The sequence below is a fragment of the Salvelinus fontinalis genome, unplaced genomic scaffold (assembly GCF_029448725.1).
Source record: "Salvelinus fontinalis isolate EN_2023a unplaced genomic scaffold, ASM2944872v1 scaffold_0027, whole genome shotgun sequence".
NCBI classification, from domain to species: domain Eukaryota; kingdom Metazoa; phylum Chordata; class Actinopteri; order Salmoniformes; family Salmonidae; genus Salvelinus; species Salvelinus fontinalis.
In genome coordinates, this window is record NW_026600236.1 from 258,490 (window position 1) to 273,687 (window position 15,198).

The window sequence follows — 15,198 nt, forward strand, 5'->3', positions numbered from 1 at the left end:
ACAGGTTTGGATTGAAAACCTACAGGACGGTAACTCTCCAGGAACAGGGTTGGAGTGAAAACCTACAGGACGGTAGCTCTCCAGGAACAGGGTTGGAGTGAAAACCTACAGGACCTTGACCTTCTAGGAACAGGTTTGGAGTGAAAACCTACAGGACGGTAACTCTCCAGGAACAGGTTTGGATTGAAAACCTACAGGACGGTAACTCTCCAGGAACAGGGTTGAAGTGAAAACCTACAGGACGGTAACTCTCCAGGAACAGGTTTGGATTGAAAACCTACAGGACGGTAACTCTCCAGGAACAGGTTTGGATTGAAAACCTACAGGACGGTAACTCTCCAGGAACAGGGTTGGAGTGAAAACCTACAGGACGGTAACTCTCCAGGAACAGGTTTGGATTGAAAACCTACAGGACGTTAACTCTCCAGGAACAGGTTTGGAGTGAAAACCTACAGGACGGTAACTCTCCAGGAACAGGTTTGGAGTGAAAGCCTACAGGACGGTAGCTCTCCAGGAACAGGGTTGGAGTGAAAACCTACAGGACGGTAGCTCTCCAGGAACAGGGTCGGAGTGAAAACCTACAGGACGGTAGCTCTCCAGGAACAGGGTCGGAGTGAAAACCTACAGGACGGTAGCTCTCCAGGAACAGGGTCGGAGTGAAAACCTACAGGACGGTAACTCTCCAGGAACAGGTTTGGAGTGAAAACCTACAGGACGGTAACTCTCCAGGAACAGGGTCGGAGTGAAAACCTACAGGACGGTAACTCTCCAGGAACAGGGTTGGAGTGAAAACCTACAGGACGGTAGCTCTCCAGGAACAGGGTTGGAGTGAAAACCTACAGGACGGTAGCTCTCCAGGAACAGGGTTGGAGTGAAAACCTACAGGACGGTAGCTCTCCAGGAACAGGGTTGGAGTGAAAACCTACAGGACGGTAGCTCTCCAGGAACAGGGTTGGAGTGAAAACCTACAGGACGGTAGCTCTCCAGGAACAGGGTTGGAGTGAAAACCTACAGGAGGGTAGCTCTCCAGGAACAGGGTTGGAGTGAAAACCTACAGGACGGTAGCTCTCCAGGAACAGGGTTGGAGTGAAAACCTACAGGACGGTAGCTCTCCAGGAACAGGGTCGGAGAGCCCGGCACCACTGGCACCTGATCCCTGTGTTCTGTTGAGGTCTAGACAGTGTAACACACCACAGTAATCAATAATAGATCAATACATGCATTATTGAGCAACAACACTCTTATTGATTGATCGGCTTGTGTACCCTGCTCTCCCGTGTCAGACCAACTTGCCTGCTGTGCTTAGTTTTCTCATGGCGGGTATTTCTGAGGAAGAGTTTACTTGCAATGATCGTGATGGCTATTGCACCTTGAAACCACTTATTGTACCATACGTCAGCTAAATGACTGTAAATGAAGGTTACACCATATTATAAACTGGGTGGTTCGAGCCCTGAATGCTGATTGGCTGACAGCTGTGGTACACCAGAGCGTATACCACGGGTATGACAAAGCATTTATTTGTACCTCTCTAATTATGTTGGTAACCAGTTTATAATAGCAATAAGACACCTCAGGGGTTTATGATATATGGCCAATATACCACGGTTAAGGGCTGTATCCAGGCACTCCACGTTGCATCGCACATATCAACAGCCCTTAGCCGTGGTTTATGGGCCATATACCACACCCCCTCATGCCTTATTATAAATCCAGCTGTGTATATCAGACAATATACCACGGGTATGACACATAACTACTTGTTTACCGTTCTATTTATGGTAGTAACTGGGGTTTGTGGTATAGCCAATATACCACTAATAAGGCCTGAATCCTAAGAACAGTCTTGAAGCTTCATATGTAGCTTTGAAACTATGTGTTTGCAGCACTAAACTAACAGGTTAGATGAACTAACGGGTTGTAACTATGTGTTTGCAGCACTAAACTAACAGGTTAGATTAACTAACGGGTAGTAACTATGTGTTTGCAGCTCTAAACTAAAAGGTTAGATGAACTAACGGGTTGTAACTATGTGTTTGCAGCACTAAACTAACAGGTTAGATGAACTAACGGGTAGTAACTATGTGTTTGCAGCACTAAACTAACAGGTTAGATGAACTAACGGGTTGTATTCCCCAGGTGACGGTGATGAAGGATCCAGAGAGCGATGACTTCGGCTTCAGCGTCTCCGACGGGTTCCTGGAGAAAGGTGTTTACGTCAACATGATCCGTCCGCAGGGCCCAGCAGATCGCGCAGGCCTGAAACCATATGACAGGATCCTACAGGTGTTCAATCTCCCTGTACCCACCCCCCCAGCCTGTACCTACCCCCCCCCCCCCCCCAGCCTGTACCTACTCACCCAACTTGTAACTGAATGCCTGCCTGCCTGCCTGCCTGCCTAGAGAGAGACAGAGGAGGGAGGAGACAGAGGAGGGAGGAGACAGAGGAGGGAGAGGCAGAGAGAGGGAGGAGGGAGTGAGAGGCAGAGGAGTGATAGACAGAGAGAAAGAAATGAGTGAGAGGCAGAGGCGTGAGAGGCAGAGGAGTGAGAGGCAGAGAGAGGGAGGAGGGAGTGAGAGGCAGAGGAGTGAGACAGAGAGAGGCAGAGGCGTGAGAGGCAGAGGAGTGAGAGGCAGAGGAGTGAGAGACAGGGGTGAGAGGCAGAGGAGTGAGAGGCAGGGGTGAGAGGCAGAGGAGTGAGAGGCGGGGGTGAGAGGCAGAGGAGTGAGAGGTAGAGGAGTGAGAGGCAGAGGAGTGAGAGGCAGAGGAGTGAGAGACAGAGGAGTGAGAGGCAGAGGAGTGAGAGACAGAGGAGTGAGAGGCAGAGGAGTGAGAGGCAGAGGAGTGAGAGACAGGGGTGAGAGGCAGAGGAGTGAGAGGCAGAGGCGTGAGAGGCAGAGAGAGAGAGACAGAGTGAACCCTGTCAGTGCTAGTATCTGTAAGTAGTGTTTGATCATTCCAGCCCGTGTCCATCACACAAGTTACCACCGGCTGAAGCTACGATGTTGAAATGCCTATTTACTCTGTTCCATATAAGTACTGTTTGTTCACGCCTGACTCCCAGCCAGCAGGTTAAATATAAACTGCTGTGAGATAGATAGGTAGGTAGGTAAGGGGTGGAGAGGAAGTCATAGACAAAGGCCCTTTTATCACGCCATGGTTGTACATAGTTCAAATGTGACTCTACCGAGTGTCACGCGGAACAGGTGAACCCAAGAGCAGACTCAGACGAGGAGACCGGGATGAGGTAGCCTAGGTATTTATTGAAACACGGGGGGGGGGGGGATTGAGGGGAGGCCAGGGGAAGCTCAGGCAGTTTGCAGGAAACCTGGTGCGGAGGCTGAGGCTGGAGCGAGAGGTGTTGGGACAGGGTAAGCAGATCCGGAGGGGGAATCGAAGGGAGACGTAAAGTGGGGGACCCAGGACAGAGTAGCAGGACTGACGAGACGTAGGACTGGAGACACGGACCCGAGTCAGAGAGGGCAGAACTGACGAGACGTAGGACTGGAGACACGGACCAGAGTCAGAGAGGGCAGAACTGACGAGACGTAGGACTGGAGACAGGGACCAGAGTCAGAGAGGGCAGAACTGACGAGACGTAGGACTGGAGACAGGGACCAGAGTCAGAGAGGGCAGAACTGACGAGACGTAGGACTGGAGACACGGACCAGAGTCAGAGAGGGCAGAACTGACGAGACGTAGGACTGGAGACAGGGACCAGAGTCAGAGAGGGCAGAACTGACGAGACGTAGGACTGGAGACAGGGACCAGAGTCAGAGAGGGCAGAACTGACGAGACGTAGGACTGGAGACAGGGACCAGAGTCAGAGAGGGCAGAACTGACGAGACGTAGGACTGGAGACAGGGACCAGAGTCAGAGAGGGCAGAACTGACGAGACGTAGGACTGGAGACAGGGACCAGAGTCAGAGAGGGCAGAACTGACGAGACGTAGGACTGGAGACAGGGACCAGAGTCAGAGAGGGCAGAACTGACGAGACGTAGGACTGGAGACACGGACCAGAGTCAGAGAGGGCAGAACTGACGAGACGTAGGACTGGAGACACGGACCAGAGTCAGAGAGGGCAGAACTGACGAGACGTAGGACTGGAGACAGGGACCAGAGTCAGAGAGGGCAGAACTGACGAGACGTAGGACTGGAGACACGGACCCGAGTCAGAGAGGGCAGAACTGACGAGACGTAGGACTGGAGACACGGACCAGAGTCAGAGAGGGCAGAACTGACGAGACGTAGGACTGGAGACACGGACCAGAGTCAGAGAGGGCAGAACTGACGAGACGTAGGACTGGAGACACGGACCAGAGTCAGAGAGGGCAGAACTGACGAGACGTAGGACTGGAGACACGGACCCGAGTCAGAGAGGGCAGAACTGACGAGACGTAGGACTGGAGACACGGACCCGAGTCAGAGAGGGCAGAACTGACGAGACGTAGGACTGGAGACAGGGACCAGAGTCAGAGAGGGCAGAACTGACGAGACGTAGGACTGGAGACACGGACCCGAGTCAGAGAGGGCAGAACTGACGAGACGTAGGACTGGAGACACGGACCCGAGTCAGAGAGGGCAGAACTGACGAGACGTAGGACTGGAGACACGGACCCGAGTCAGAGAGGGCAGAACTGACGAGACGTAGGACTGGAGACACGGACCCGAGTCAGAGAGGGCAGAACTGACGAGACGTAGGACTGGAGACACGGACCCGAGTCAGAGAGGGCAGAACTGACGAGACGTAGGACTGGAGACACGGACCAGAGTCAGAGAGGGCAGAACTGACGAGACGTAGGACTGGAGACACGGACCAGAGTCAGAGAGGGCAGAACTGACGAGACGTAGGACTGGAGACAGGGACCAGAGTCAGAGAGGGCAGAACTGACGAGACGTAGGACTGGAGACAGGGACCAGAGTCAGAGAGGGCAGAACTGACGAGACGTAGGACTGGAGACAGGGACCAGAGTCAGAGAGGGCAGAACTGACGAGACGTAGGACTGGAGACAGGGACCAGAGTCAGAGAGGGCAGAACTGACGAGACGTAGGACTGGAGACAGGGACCAGAGTCAGAGAGGGCAGAACTGACGAGACGTAGGACTGGAGACAGGGACCAGAGTCAGAGAGGGCAGAACTGACGAGACGTAGGACTGGAGACAGGGACCAGAGTCAGAGAGGGCAGAACTGACGAGACGTAGGACTGGAGACAGGGACCAGAGTCAGAGAGGGCAGAACTGACGAGACGTAGGACTGGAGACACGGACCAGAGTCAGAGAGGGCAGAACTGACGAGACGTAGGACTGGAGACACGGACCAGAGTCAGAGAGGGCAGAACTGACGAGACGTAGGACTGGAGACAGGGACCAGAGTCAGAGAGGGCAGAACTGACGAGACGTAGGACTGGAGACACGGACCCGAGTCAGAGAGGGCAGAACTGACGAGACGTAGGACTGGAGACACGGACCAGAGTCAGAGAGGGCAGAACTGACGAGACGTAGGACTGGAGACACGGACCAGAGTCAGAGAGGGCAGAACTGACGAGACGTAGGACTGGAGACACGGACCAGAGTCAGAGAGGGCAGAACTGACGAGACGTAGGACTGGAGACACGGACCCGAGTCAGAGAGGGCAGAACTGACGAGACGTAGGACTGGAGACACGGACCAGAGTCAGAGAGGGCAGAACTGACGAGACGTAGGACTGGAGACACGGACCAGAGTCAGAGAGGGCAGAACTGACGAGACGTAGGACTGGAGACAGGGACCAGAGTCAGAGAGGGCAGAACTGACGAGACGTAGGACTGGAGACAGGGACCAGAGTCAGAGAGGGCAGAACTGACGAGACGTAGGACTGGAGACAGGTACCAGAGTCAGAGAGGGCAGAACTGACGAGACGTAGGACTGGAGACAGGGACCAGAGTCAGAGAGGGCAGAACTGACGAGACGTAGGACTGGAGACAGGGACCAGAGTCAGAGAGGGCAGAACTGACGAGACGTAGGACTGGAGACAGGGACCAGAGTCAGAGAGGGCAGAACTGACGAGACGTAGGACTGGAGACAGGGACCAGAGTCAGAGAGGGCAGAACTGACGAGACGTAAGACTGGAGACAGGGACCAGAGTCAGAGAGGGCAGAACTGACGAGACGTAGGACTGGAGACAGGGACCAGAGTCAGAAAGGGCAGAACTGACGAGACGTAGGACTGGAGACAGGGACCAGAGTCAGAGAGGGCAGAACTGACGAGACGTAGGACTGGAGACAGGGACCAGAGTCAGAGAGGGCAGAACTGACGAGACGTAGGACTGGAGACAGGGACCAGAGTCAGAGAGGGCAGAACTGACGAGACGTAGGACTGGAGACACGGACCAGAGTCAGAGAGGGCAGAACTGACGAGACGTAGGACTGGAGACACGGACCCGAGTCAGAGAGGGCAGAACTGACGAGACGTAGGACTGGAGACACGGACCAGAGTCAGAGAGGGCAGAACTGACGAGACGTAGGACTGGAGACACGGACCCGAGTCAGAGAGGGCAGAACTGACGAGACGTAGGACTGGAGACACGGACCAGAGTCTGAGAGGGCAGAACTGACGAGACGTAGGACTGGAGACACGGACCCGAGTCAGAGAGGGCAGAACTGACGAGACGTAGGACTGGAGACACGGACCAGAGTCAGAGAGGGCAGAACTGACGAGACGTAGGACTGGAGACACGGACCCGAGTCAGAGAGGGCAGAACTGACGAGACGTAGGACTGGAGACACGGACCAGAGTCAGAGAGGGCAGAACTGACGAGACGTAGGACTGGAGACACGGACCCGAGTCAGAGAGGGCAGAACTGACGAGACGTAGGACTGGAGACACGGACCAGAGTCAGAGAGGGCAGAACTGACGAGACGTAGGACTGGAGACACGGACCCGAGTCAGAGAGGGCAGAACTGACGAGACGTAGGACTGGAGACACGGACCAGAGTCAGAGAGGGCAGAACTGACGAGACGTAGGACTGGAGACACGGACCCGAGTCAGAGAGGGCAGAACTGACGAGACGTAGGACTGGAGACACGGACCAGAGTCAGAGAGGGCAGAACTGACGAGACGTAGGACTGGAGACACGGACCAGAGTCAGAGAGGGCAGAACTGACGAGACGTAGGACTGGAGACACGGACCAGAGTCAGAGAGGGCAGAACTGACGAGACGTAGGACTGGAGACACGGACCAGAGTCAGAGAGGGCAGAACTGACGAGACGTAGGACTGGAGACACGGACCAGAGTCAGAGAGGGCAGAACTGCAGCGGAGAGGAAAACAGCGTCAGGCAAAGGAAAACAAGCACAACAGAACAACACACACACACACACACACACACACACACACACACACAGACACAGACACAGACACAGACACAGACACAGACACACACACACACACACACACACACACACACACACACACACACACACACACACAGACACACACACACACAGACACAGACACACACACACACACACACACACACACAGACACAGACACACACACAGACACACAGACACACACACACACACACACACAGACACACACACACACAGACACACACACACAGACACACACACACACACACAGACACACACACACACACACACACACACACACACACACACACACACAGACACAGACACACACACAGACACACACACACACACACACACACACAGACACAGACACACACACACACACAGACACAGACACAGACACAGACACACACACACACACAGACACACACACACACACTAACACGCGCACGCTCACGCGCACGCGCACACGCACACGCACACGCAGACGCACACGCACACGCACACGCACACGCACACAGACACAGACACAGACACAGACACAGACACAGACACAGACACAGACACACACGCAGCATGGAACCAGCGGTTTCAGTATCTAATGATAATGTCTCTGTGTTAGTCTGCTGTGATTTCCTTTAGCTAGCCTATCGAGTAGGGCCCTCCATCCCACTCTCTCTCCTGCAAACCGCTGTCAAAGACTGCTGTCAAGTCAATATAATGATCAGCCTATTAACAATTAGGTTGTGACCAGAGACAACATGGTGGGGCAGGTTAAGGGTTGTGACCAGAGACAACATGGTGGCAGGTTAGGTTGTGACCAGAGACAACATGGTGGGCAGGTTAGGTTGTGACCAGAGACAACATGGTGGGGCAGGTTAGGGGTTGTGACCAGAGACAACATGGTGGGCAGGTTAGGTTGTGATCAGAGACAACATGGTGGGCAGGTTAGGTTGTGACCAGAGACAACATGGTGGGGCAGGTTAGGGGTTGTGACCAGAGACAACATGGTGGACCAGGTTAGGGGTTGTGACCAGAGACAACATGGTGGGGCAGGTTAAGGGTTGTGACCAGAGACAACATGGTGGGGCAGGTTAAGGGTTGTGACCAGAGACAACATGGTGGGCAGGTTAAGGGTTGTGACCAGAGACAACATGGTGGGGCAGGTTAAAGGTTGTGACCAGAGAAAACATGGTGGGCAGGTTAAGGGTTGTGACCAGAGACAACATGGTGGGGCAGGTTAAGGGTTGTGACCAGAGACAACATGGTGGGCAGGTTAGGTTGTGGTCAGAGACAACATGGTGGGCAGGTTAAGGGTTGTGACCAGAGGCAACATGGTGGACCAGGTTAGGGGTTGTGACCAGAGACAACATGGTGGAGCAGGTTAAGGGATGTGACCAGAGGCAACATGGTGGACCAGGTTAGGGGTTGTGACCAGAGACAACATGGTGGAGCAGGTTAAGGGATGTGACCAGAGACAACATGGTGGGGCAGGTTAGGGTTGTGACCAGAGACAACATGGTGGGGCAGGTTAGGGTTGTGACCAGAGACAACATGGTGGGGCAGGTTAGGGTTGTGACCAGAGACAACATGGTGGGGCAGGTTAGGGGTTGTGACCAGAGACAACATGGTGGGGCAGGTTAAGGGTTGTGACCAGAGACAACATGGTGGACCAGGTTAGGGGTTGTGGCCAGAGACAACATGGTGGGCAGGTTAAGGGTTGTGATCAGAGACAACATGGTGGGCAGGTTAGGTTGTGACCAGAGACAACATGGTGGGCAGGTTAGGTTGTGACCAGAGAACATGGTGGGGCAGGTTAAGGGTTGTGACCAGAGACAACATGGTGGGGCAGGTTAAGGGTTGTGACCAGAGACAACATGGTGGGGCAGGTTAAGGGTTGTGACCAGAGACAACATGGTGGGGCAGGTTAAGGGATGTGACCAGAGACAACATGGTGGACCAGGTTAAGGGTTGTGGCCAGAGACAACATGGTGGGGCAGGTTAGGTTGTGACCAGAGACAACATGGTGGGGCAGGTTAAGGGTTGTGACCAGAGACAACATGGTGGGGCAGGTTAGGAAGATGGCATGAGGTTTAGTTCAATAACAACCACACTGGTGGGAATATCTTCTCATAGAGTACTGTCATTATATTATCTACCGTTTCATAGCCACAAGAAGAAAAGAACAAGAAAATAGGAAGGACATTTTTAGAGTAGAATAGAATAATGATTGTGGTTCTGATTAAGCCAAAACCACAGTTGAATAAAGTCCACTTATTCAGGGTAAATACAGAAACCAGAACTACTTACTATAAAAACTCACATTCTGCACGTACGGACTCGGCCAAGATAAAAAAAATAAAAAAAAATGTTTTTAAAGTTCAATACGCACACGCAACAGATCTGCCAGAGCTCCTAGCTTCTAGATCCCAGTTCCCTAGCTGTCTTCCAGGGCCCGATCCACACTTCACGGCCAAACATAAATCGTACTGTGGCTGGCTCTGATGTTTTATTTTCACATTGTCTTTCCAGTCTGGTTCCAGCCACTATGTTACAGTAGATGTGTAACCAGGCCAGCCCAGTACAGTTTGGCTTGGCTTGGCTTGGTTTGGCTTGGCTTGGTTTGGTTTGGCTTGGCTTGGCTTGGCTCTATAATATGAATCAGACTCAATACTAAACACGTATGTGGTTAGAGCAGAAATAACAGAGTTGTTATAAGGCTGCTATAGACTGCAGTTGTGTTTATTCCTATATATTCCAATGTTCTAGAATCTGTCTGTGACACATGTACAGTAATAGAACACGTGTGTACGGAATCCATATTAGGAAGTCATCAGACGCCTGAAATCGGTCAACTTACCAATATGGATGCCGTTTGTTGTCCTCAGTGCATAAAAAAAAGTATTCAGACCCCATTGACTTTTTCCACATTTTGTTACGTTACAGCCTTATTCTAAAATGGATTAAATTGTTCAATCTACACACAGTACCCCACAATGACAAAGCAAAAACAGGTTTTTAGATTTTTCTTGTGAAATGTATATATATACTGTATATATATATATTTTTCTACTGAAATATATATATTTTTTACTGGGACAGTGCACATTAATATTACATTTCCATAAGTATTCAGACCCTTTACTCAGTACTTTGTTGAAGCACCTTTGTCAGTGATTACAGCCTCGAGCCTCGTGGCGTGAGTATGACACTACAACATTGGTAAATCTGTATTTGGGGAGTTTCTTCTCTGTAGATCCTCTCAAGCTCTGTCAGGTTGGATGGGGAGCGTTGCTGCACAGCTATTTTCAGGTCTCTCCAGAGATGTTCGATTGGGTTCAAGTCCGGGCTCTGGCTGGGCCACTCAAGGATATTAAGAGACTTGTCCTGAAGCAACTCCTACATTGTCTTGGCTGTGTGCTTACAGTCAATGTCCTGTTGGAAGGTGAACCTTCGCCCCAAACTGAGGTCCTGAGCGCTCTGGAGCAGGTTGTCATCAAGGATCTCTCTGTACTTTGTTCCATTCGCCTTTCACCTCGATCCTGGCTAGTCTACCATTCCCATCCGCTGGAAAAACACCCCCACAGGATGATGCTGCCACCACCATGCTTCACCGTAGGGATGCTGCCACCACCATGCTTCACCGTAGGGATGGTGCCTCGTTTCCTCCAGATGTGACGCTTGGCATTCAGGCCAAACAGTCCAAACTTGGTGTCATCGGACCTGAGAATCTTGTTTCTCATGGTCTGAGAGTCTTTTAGGTGCCTTTTGGCAAACTCCAAGCGGGCTGTCATGTGCCTTTTACTGAGGAGTTGCTTCCGTCTGGCCACTCTACCACAAAGGCCTGATTGGTGGAGTGCTACAGAGATGGTTGTCCTTCTGGAAGGTTCTCCCATCTCCACAGAGGAACTCTGGAGCTCTGTCAGAGTGACCATCGGGTTCTTGGTCACCTCCCTGACCAAGGCCCTTCTTCCCCGGGCGGCCAACACTAGGAAGAGTCTTGGCGGTTCTAAACTTCTTCCATTTAAGAATGATGGAGGCCACTGTGTTCTTACCACAGGTGGACTCCAATCAAGTTGTAGAAACATCTCAAGGATGATCAATGGAAACGGGATGCACCTGAGCTCAATTTCGAGTCTCATAACGAAGAGTCTGAATACTTATGTAAAACATTTTTTAATACATTTGCAAAAAAAAATAATCTAAAAACCTATTTTTGCTTTTGTCATTCATGTCTTTCTTTCCCCATGTGCTGTAGGTGAACCACGTGCGTACCAGAGACTTCGACTGCTGCCTGGCTGTGCCCCTGATCACCGAGGCTGGGGACAAGCTGGAGCTGGTGATCAGCAGGAACCCTCTGGCCCAGCAACTGCACCAAGACTGTCTGGACCAGGATCAAGGCCTTCTCATCTCTGCACTGCAGTCCAACAGTAGGGAACAACACCACTATACCGCCACTACAACCCGAGCCATGGACCTTTGATTACAGACACGCCAAGCCACAGACCTTTACCATGGAGCTTTCTGTGAATCTACAGACACACACAGAACAATGGACCTTCTTTGGAGATGTGAACTACAGACACAGCCACAGACCAGTACCATGGACACACCAAGTCACAGACTGAAATTCTGAATGAACTACAGACAGGAGCCACAAACCAGCGCAATGGACCTGTGACTAAAGACACAGACCAGTATTATAGACCTGTGACTAAGGACACAGACCAGTACTATAGACCTGTGACTAAAGACACAGACCAGTACTATAGACCTGTGACTAAGGACACAGACCAGTACTATAGACCTGTGACTAAAGACACAGACCAGTACTATAGACCTGTGACTAAAGACACAGACCAGTACTATAGACCTGTGACTAAAGACACAGACCAGTACTATAGACCTGTGACTAAAGACACAGACAAGTACTATAGACCTGTGACTAAAGACACAGACCAGTATTATAGACCTGTGACTAAAGACACAGACCAGTACTATAGACCTGTGACTAAAGACACAGAACGGTACTATAGACCTGTGACTAAAGACACAGACCAGTACTATAGACCTGTGACTAAAGACACAGACCAGTACTATAGACCTGTGACTAAAGACACAGACCAGTACTATAGACCTGTGACTAAAGACACAGACCAGTACTATAGACCTGTGACTAAAGACACAGACCAGTACTATAGACCTGTGACTAAAAACACAGACCAGTACTATAGACCTGTGACTAAAGACACAGACCAGTACTATAGACCTGTGACTAAAGACACAGAACGGTACTATAGACCTGTGACTAAAGACACAGACCAGTACTATAGACCTGTGACTAAAGACACCGACCAGTACTATAGACCTGTGACTAAAGACACAGACCAGTACTATAGACCTGTGACTAAAGACACAGACCAGTACTATAGACCTGTGACTAAAGACACAGACAAGTACTATAGACCTGTGACTAAAGACACAGACCAGTACTATAGACCTGTGACTAAAGACACAGACCAGTACTATAGACCTGTGACTAAAGACACAGGCCAGTACTATAGACCTGTGACTAAAGACACAGACCAGTACAATAGACCTGTGACCAAAGACACAGACCAGTACTATAGACCTGTGACTAAAGACACAGACCAATACTATAGACCTGTGACTAAAGACACAGACCAGTACTATAGACCTGTGACTAAAGACACCGACCAGTACTATAGACCTGTGACTAAAGACACAGACAAGTACTATAGACCTGTAACTAAAGACACAGACCAGTACTATAGACTAAAGACACAGACCAGTACTATAGACCTGTGACTAAAGACACAGACCAGTACTATAGACCTGTGACTAAAGACACAGACAAGTACTATAGACCTGTAACTTTACTATACAAATAAAAAAATAAATGTTGATGTGTTTACCAGATCCCTGAACCAACAGGCTCAGTGAAACAGGCTTAGAGCAACAGACTCAGAGAAACAGGCTCAGAGCAACAGACTCAGAGAAACAGGCTCAGAGCAACAGACTCAGAGAAACAGGCTCAGAGCAACAGACTCAGAGAAACAGGCTCAGAGCAACAGACTCAGATCCACAGACACAGAGAAACAGGCTCAGAGCAACAGACTCAGAGAAACAGGCTCAGAGCAACAGACTCAGAGAAACAGGCTCAGTGAAACAGGCTCAGAGCCACGGACACAGAGCCACGGACACAGAGAAACAGGCTCAGTGAAACAGGCTCAGAGCCACGGACACAGAGCCACGGACACAGAGAAACAGGCTCAGAGAAACAGGCTCAGAGAAACAGGCTCAGTGAAACAAGCTCAGAGCAGCAGACTCAGAGAAACAGGCTCAGAGAAACAGGCTCAGAGCAGCAGACTCAGAGAAACAGGCTCAGAGAAACAGGCTCAGAGCAGCAGACTCAGAGAAACAGGCTCAGTGAAACAAGCTCAGAGCAGCAGACTCAGAGAAACAGGCTCAGAGAAACAGGCTCAGAGCCAAAGACACTGTTCGTGGCCACTGGACTCAATAACAAAATGACAATCCTTACAGACTCCCAGAACTCTCCAACACTGAGAAGTGTCTTCAGCCCCACCAACTGTGGTGCAAAAAAAAAAAAGAATACTTTTTTACAGATGCATTTTTCCCACAAGTCTTGTGTTTCGTGTGTTGCCATTCTGCCTCTTACAAAACAGAAGAAGAAATAATGTACCATACCGTGAGCGGACAAAACATTAAGAACACCTTCCTAATATTGAGTTTCACTCCCCCCATTTTTGCCCTAAGAATAGCCTCATTTCGTCAGGCATGGACTGTACAAGGTGTCGAAAGCATTCCACAGGGATGCTGGCCCATATTGACTCCAATAGTTTTGTATGTTTTATTTTACCTTTATTTAACTAGGCAAGTCAGTTAAGAACAAATTTTGATTTACAATGACGGCCTACCCCGGCCGACGCTGGGCCACTTGCCAGCAGCCCTATGGGACTCCCAATCACGGCCGGATGTGGTACAGCCTGGAATCGAACCAGGGACTGTAGTGACGCCTCTTGCACTCTGCGCGACTCGGGAGCCTACACCCTGTTGTGTCAGGTTGGCTGAATGTTTTTTGGGTGGTGGACCATTCTTGATACACACAATAAACTGTTGAGCGTGAAAAACCCAGCAGCATTGCAGTTCTTGACACAAACCGGTGTGCCTGTCACCTACTACCATACCCCACTCAAATTAACTTAAATATTTTGTCTTGCCCCCTTCACCCTCTGAATGACACACATACACAATCCATGTCTCAATTGTCTCAAGGCTTAAAAGTCCTTCTTTAACCTGTCTCCTCCTGTTCATCTACACTGATTGAAGTGGATTTAATACGTGACACCAATAAGGGATCATAGCTTTCACCTGGATTCACCTGCTCAGTCGGTCATGGAAAGAGCAGGTGTTCTTAATGTTTTGTCCACCCAGTGTAGCCTGAAAATGTTTTCATTTTGTTTGTTTGAATCATCGAAAAGCAGAAGCCATTTGGCCTGGAAAAGCAACCACACATACATATGGAAACCCACAGACACACAAACACAGACACACACACACACAGACACAAACACATAGACACACACACACACACACGCACCCACACACACACACTCACAGACACAAACAGACACACACACACACACACACACACACACACACACACACACACACACACACACACACACACACACACACACACACACACACACACACACACACTTTGGACAAAGGGTGAAGGATGACAATGCACACGAAGAAAGCCTGTTGCTATTGGTGATGGGGATAAAAAAACAAAAGTGTTTG

At 50.6% G+C, this 15,198-nt stretch overlaps 1 protein-coding gene across 5 annotated transcripts in view; it reads left to right on the forward strand.

Annotated features, from left to right (window-relative positions):
* The window catches only part of LOC129842263 (glutamate receptor-interacting protein 2-like), a 217,966-nt gene extending 206,133 nt beyond the window's left edge, over positions 1-11,833 (forward strand). For 4 of the 5 annotated variants that reach the window (XM_055910741.1, XM_055910744.1, XM_055910742.1 and 1 more), the window contains exons 23-24: positions 2,140-2,286; positions 11,609-11,833. In XM_055910741.1, the coding sequence (XP_055766716.1) occupies positions 2,140-2,286; positions 11,609-11,833 (372 nt within the window). The remainder of the gene's footprint in view (positions 1-2,139; positions 2,287-11,608) is intronic. The other variant, XM_055910746.1, reaches the window with a different exon arrangement.
* The last annotated feature ends 3,365 nt before the right edge of the window (positions 11,834-15,198 follow it).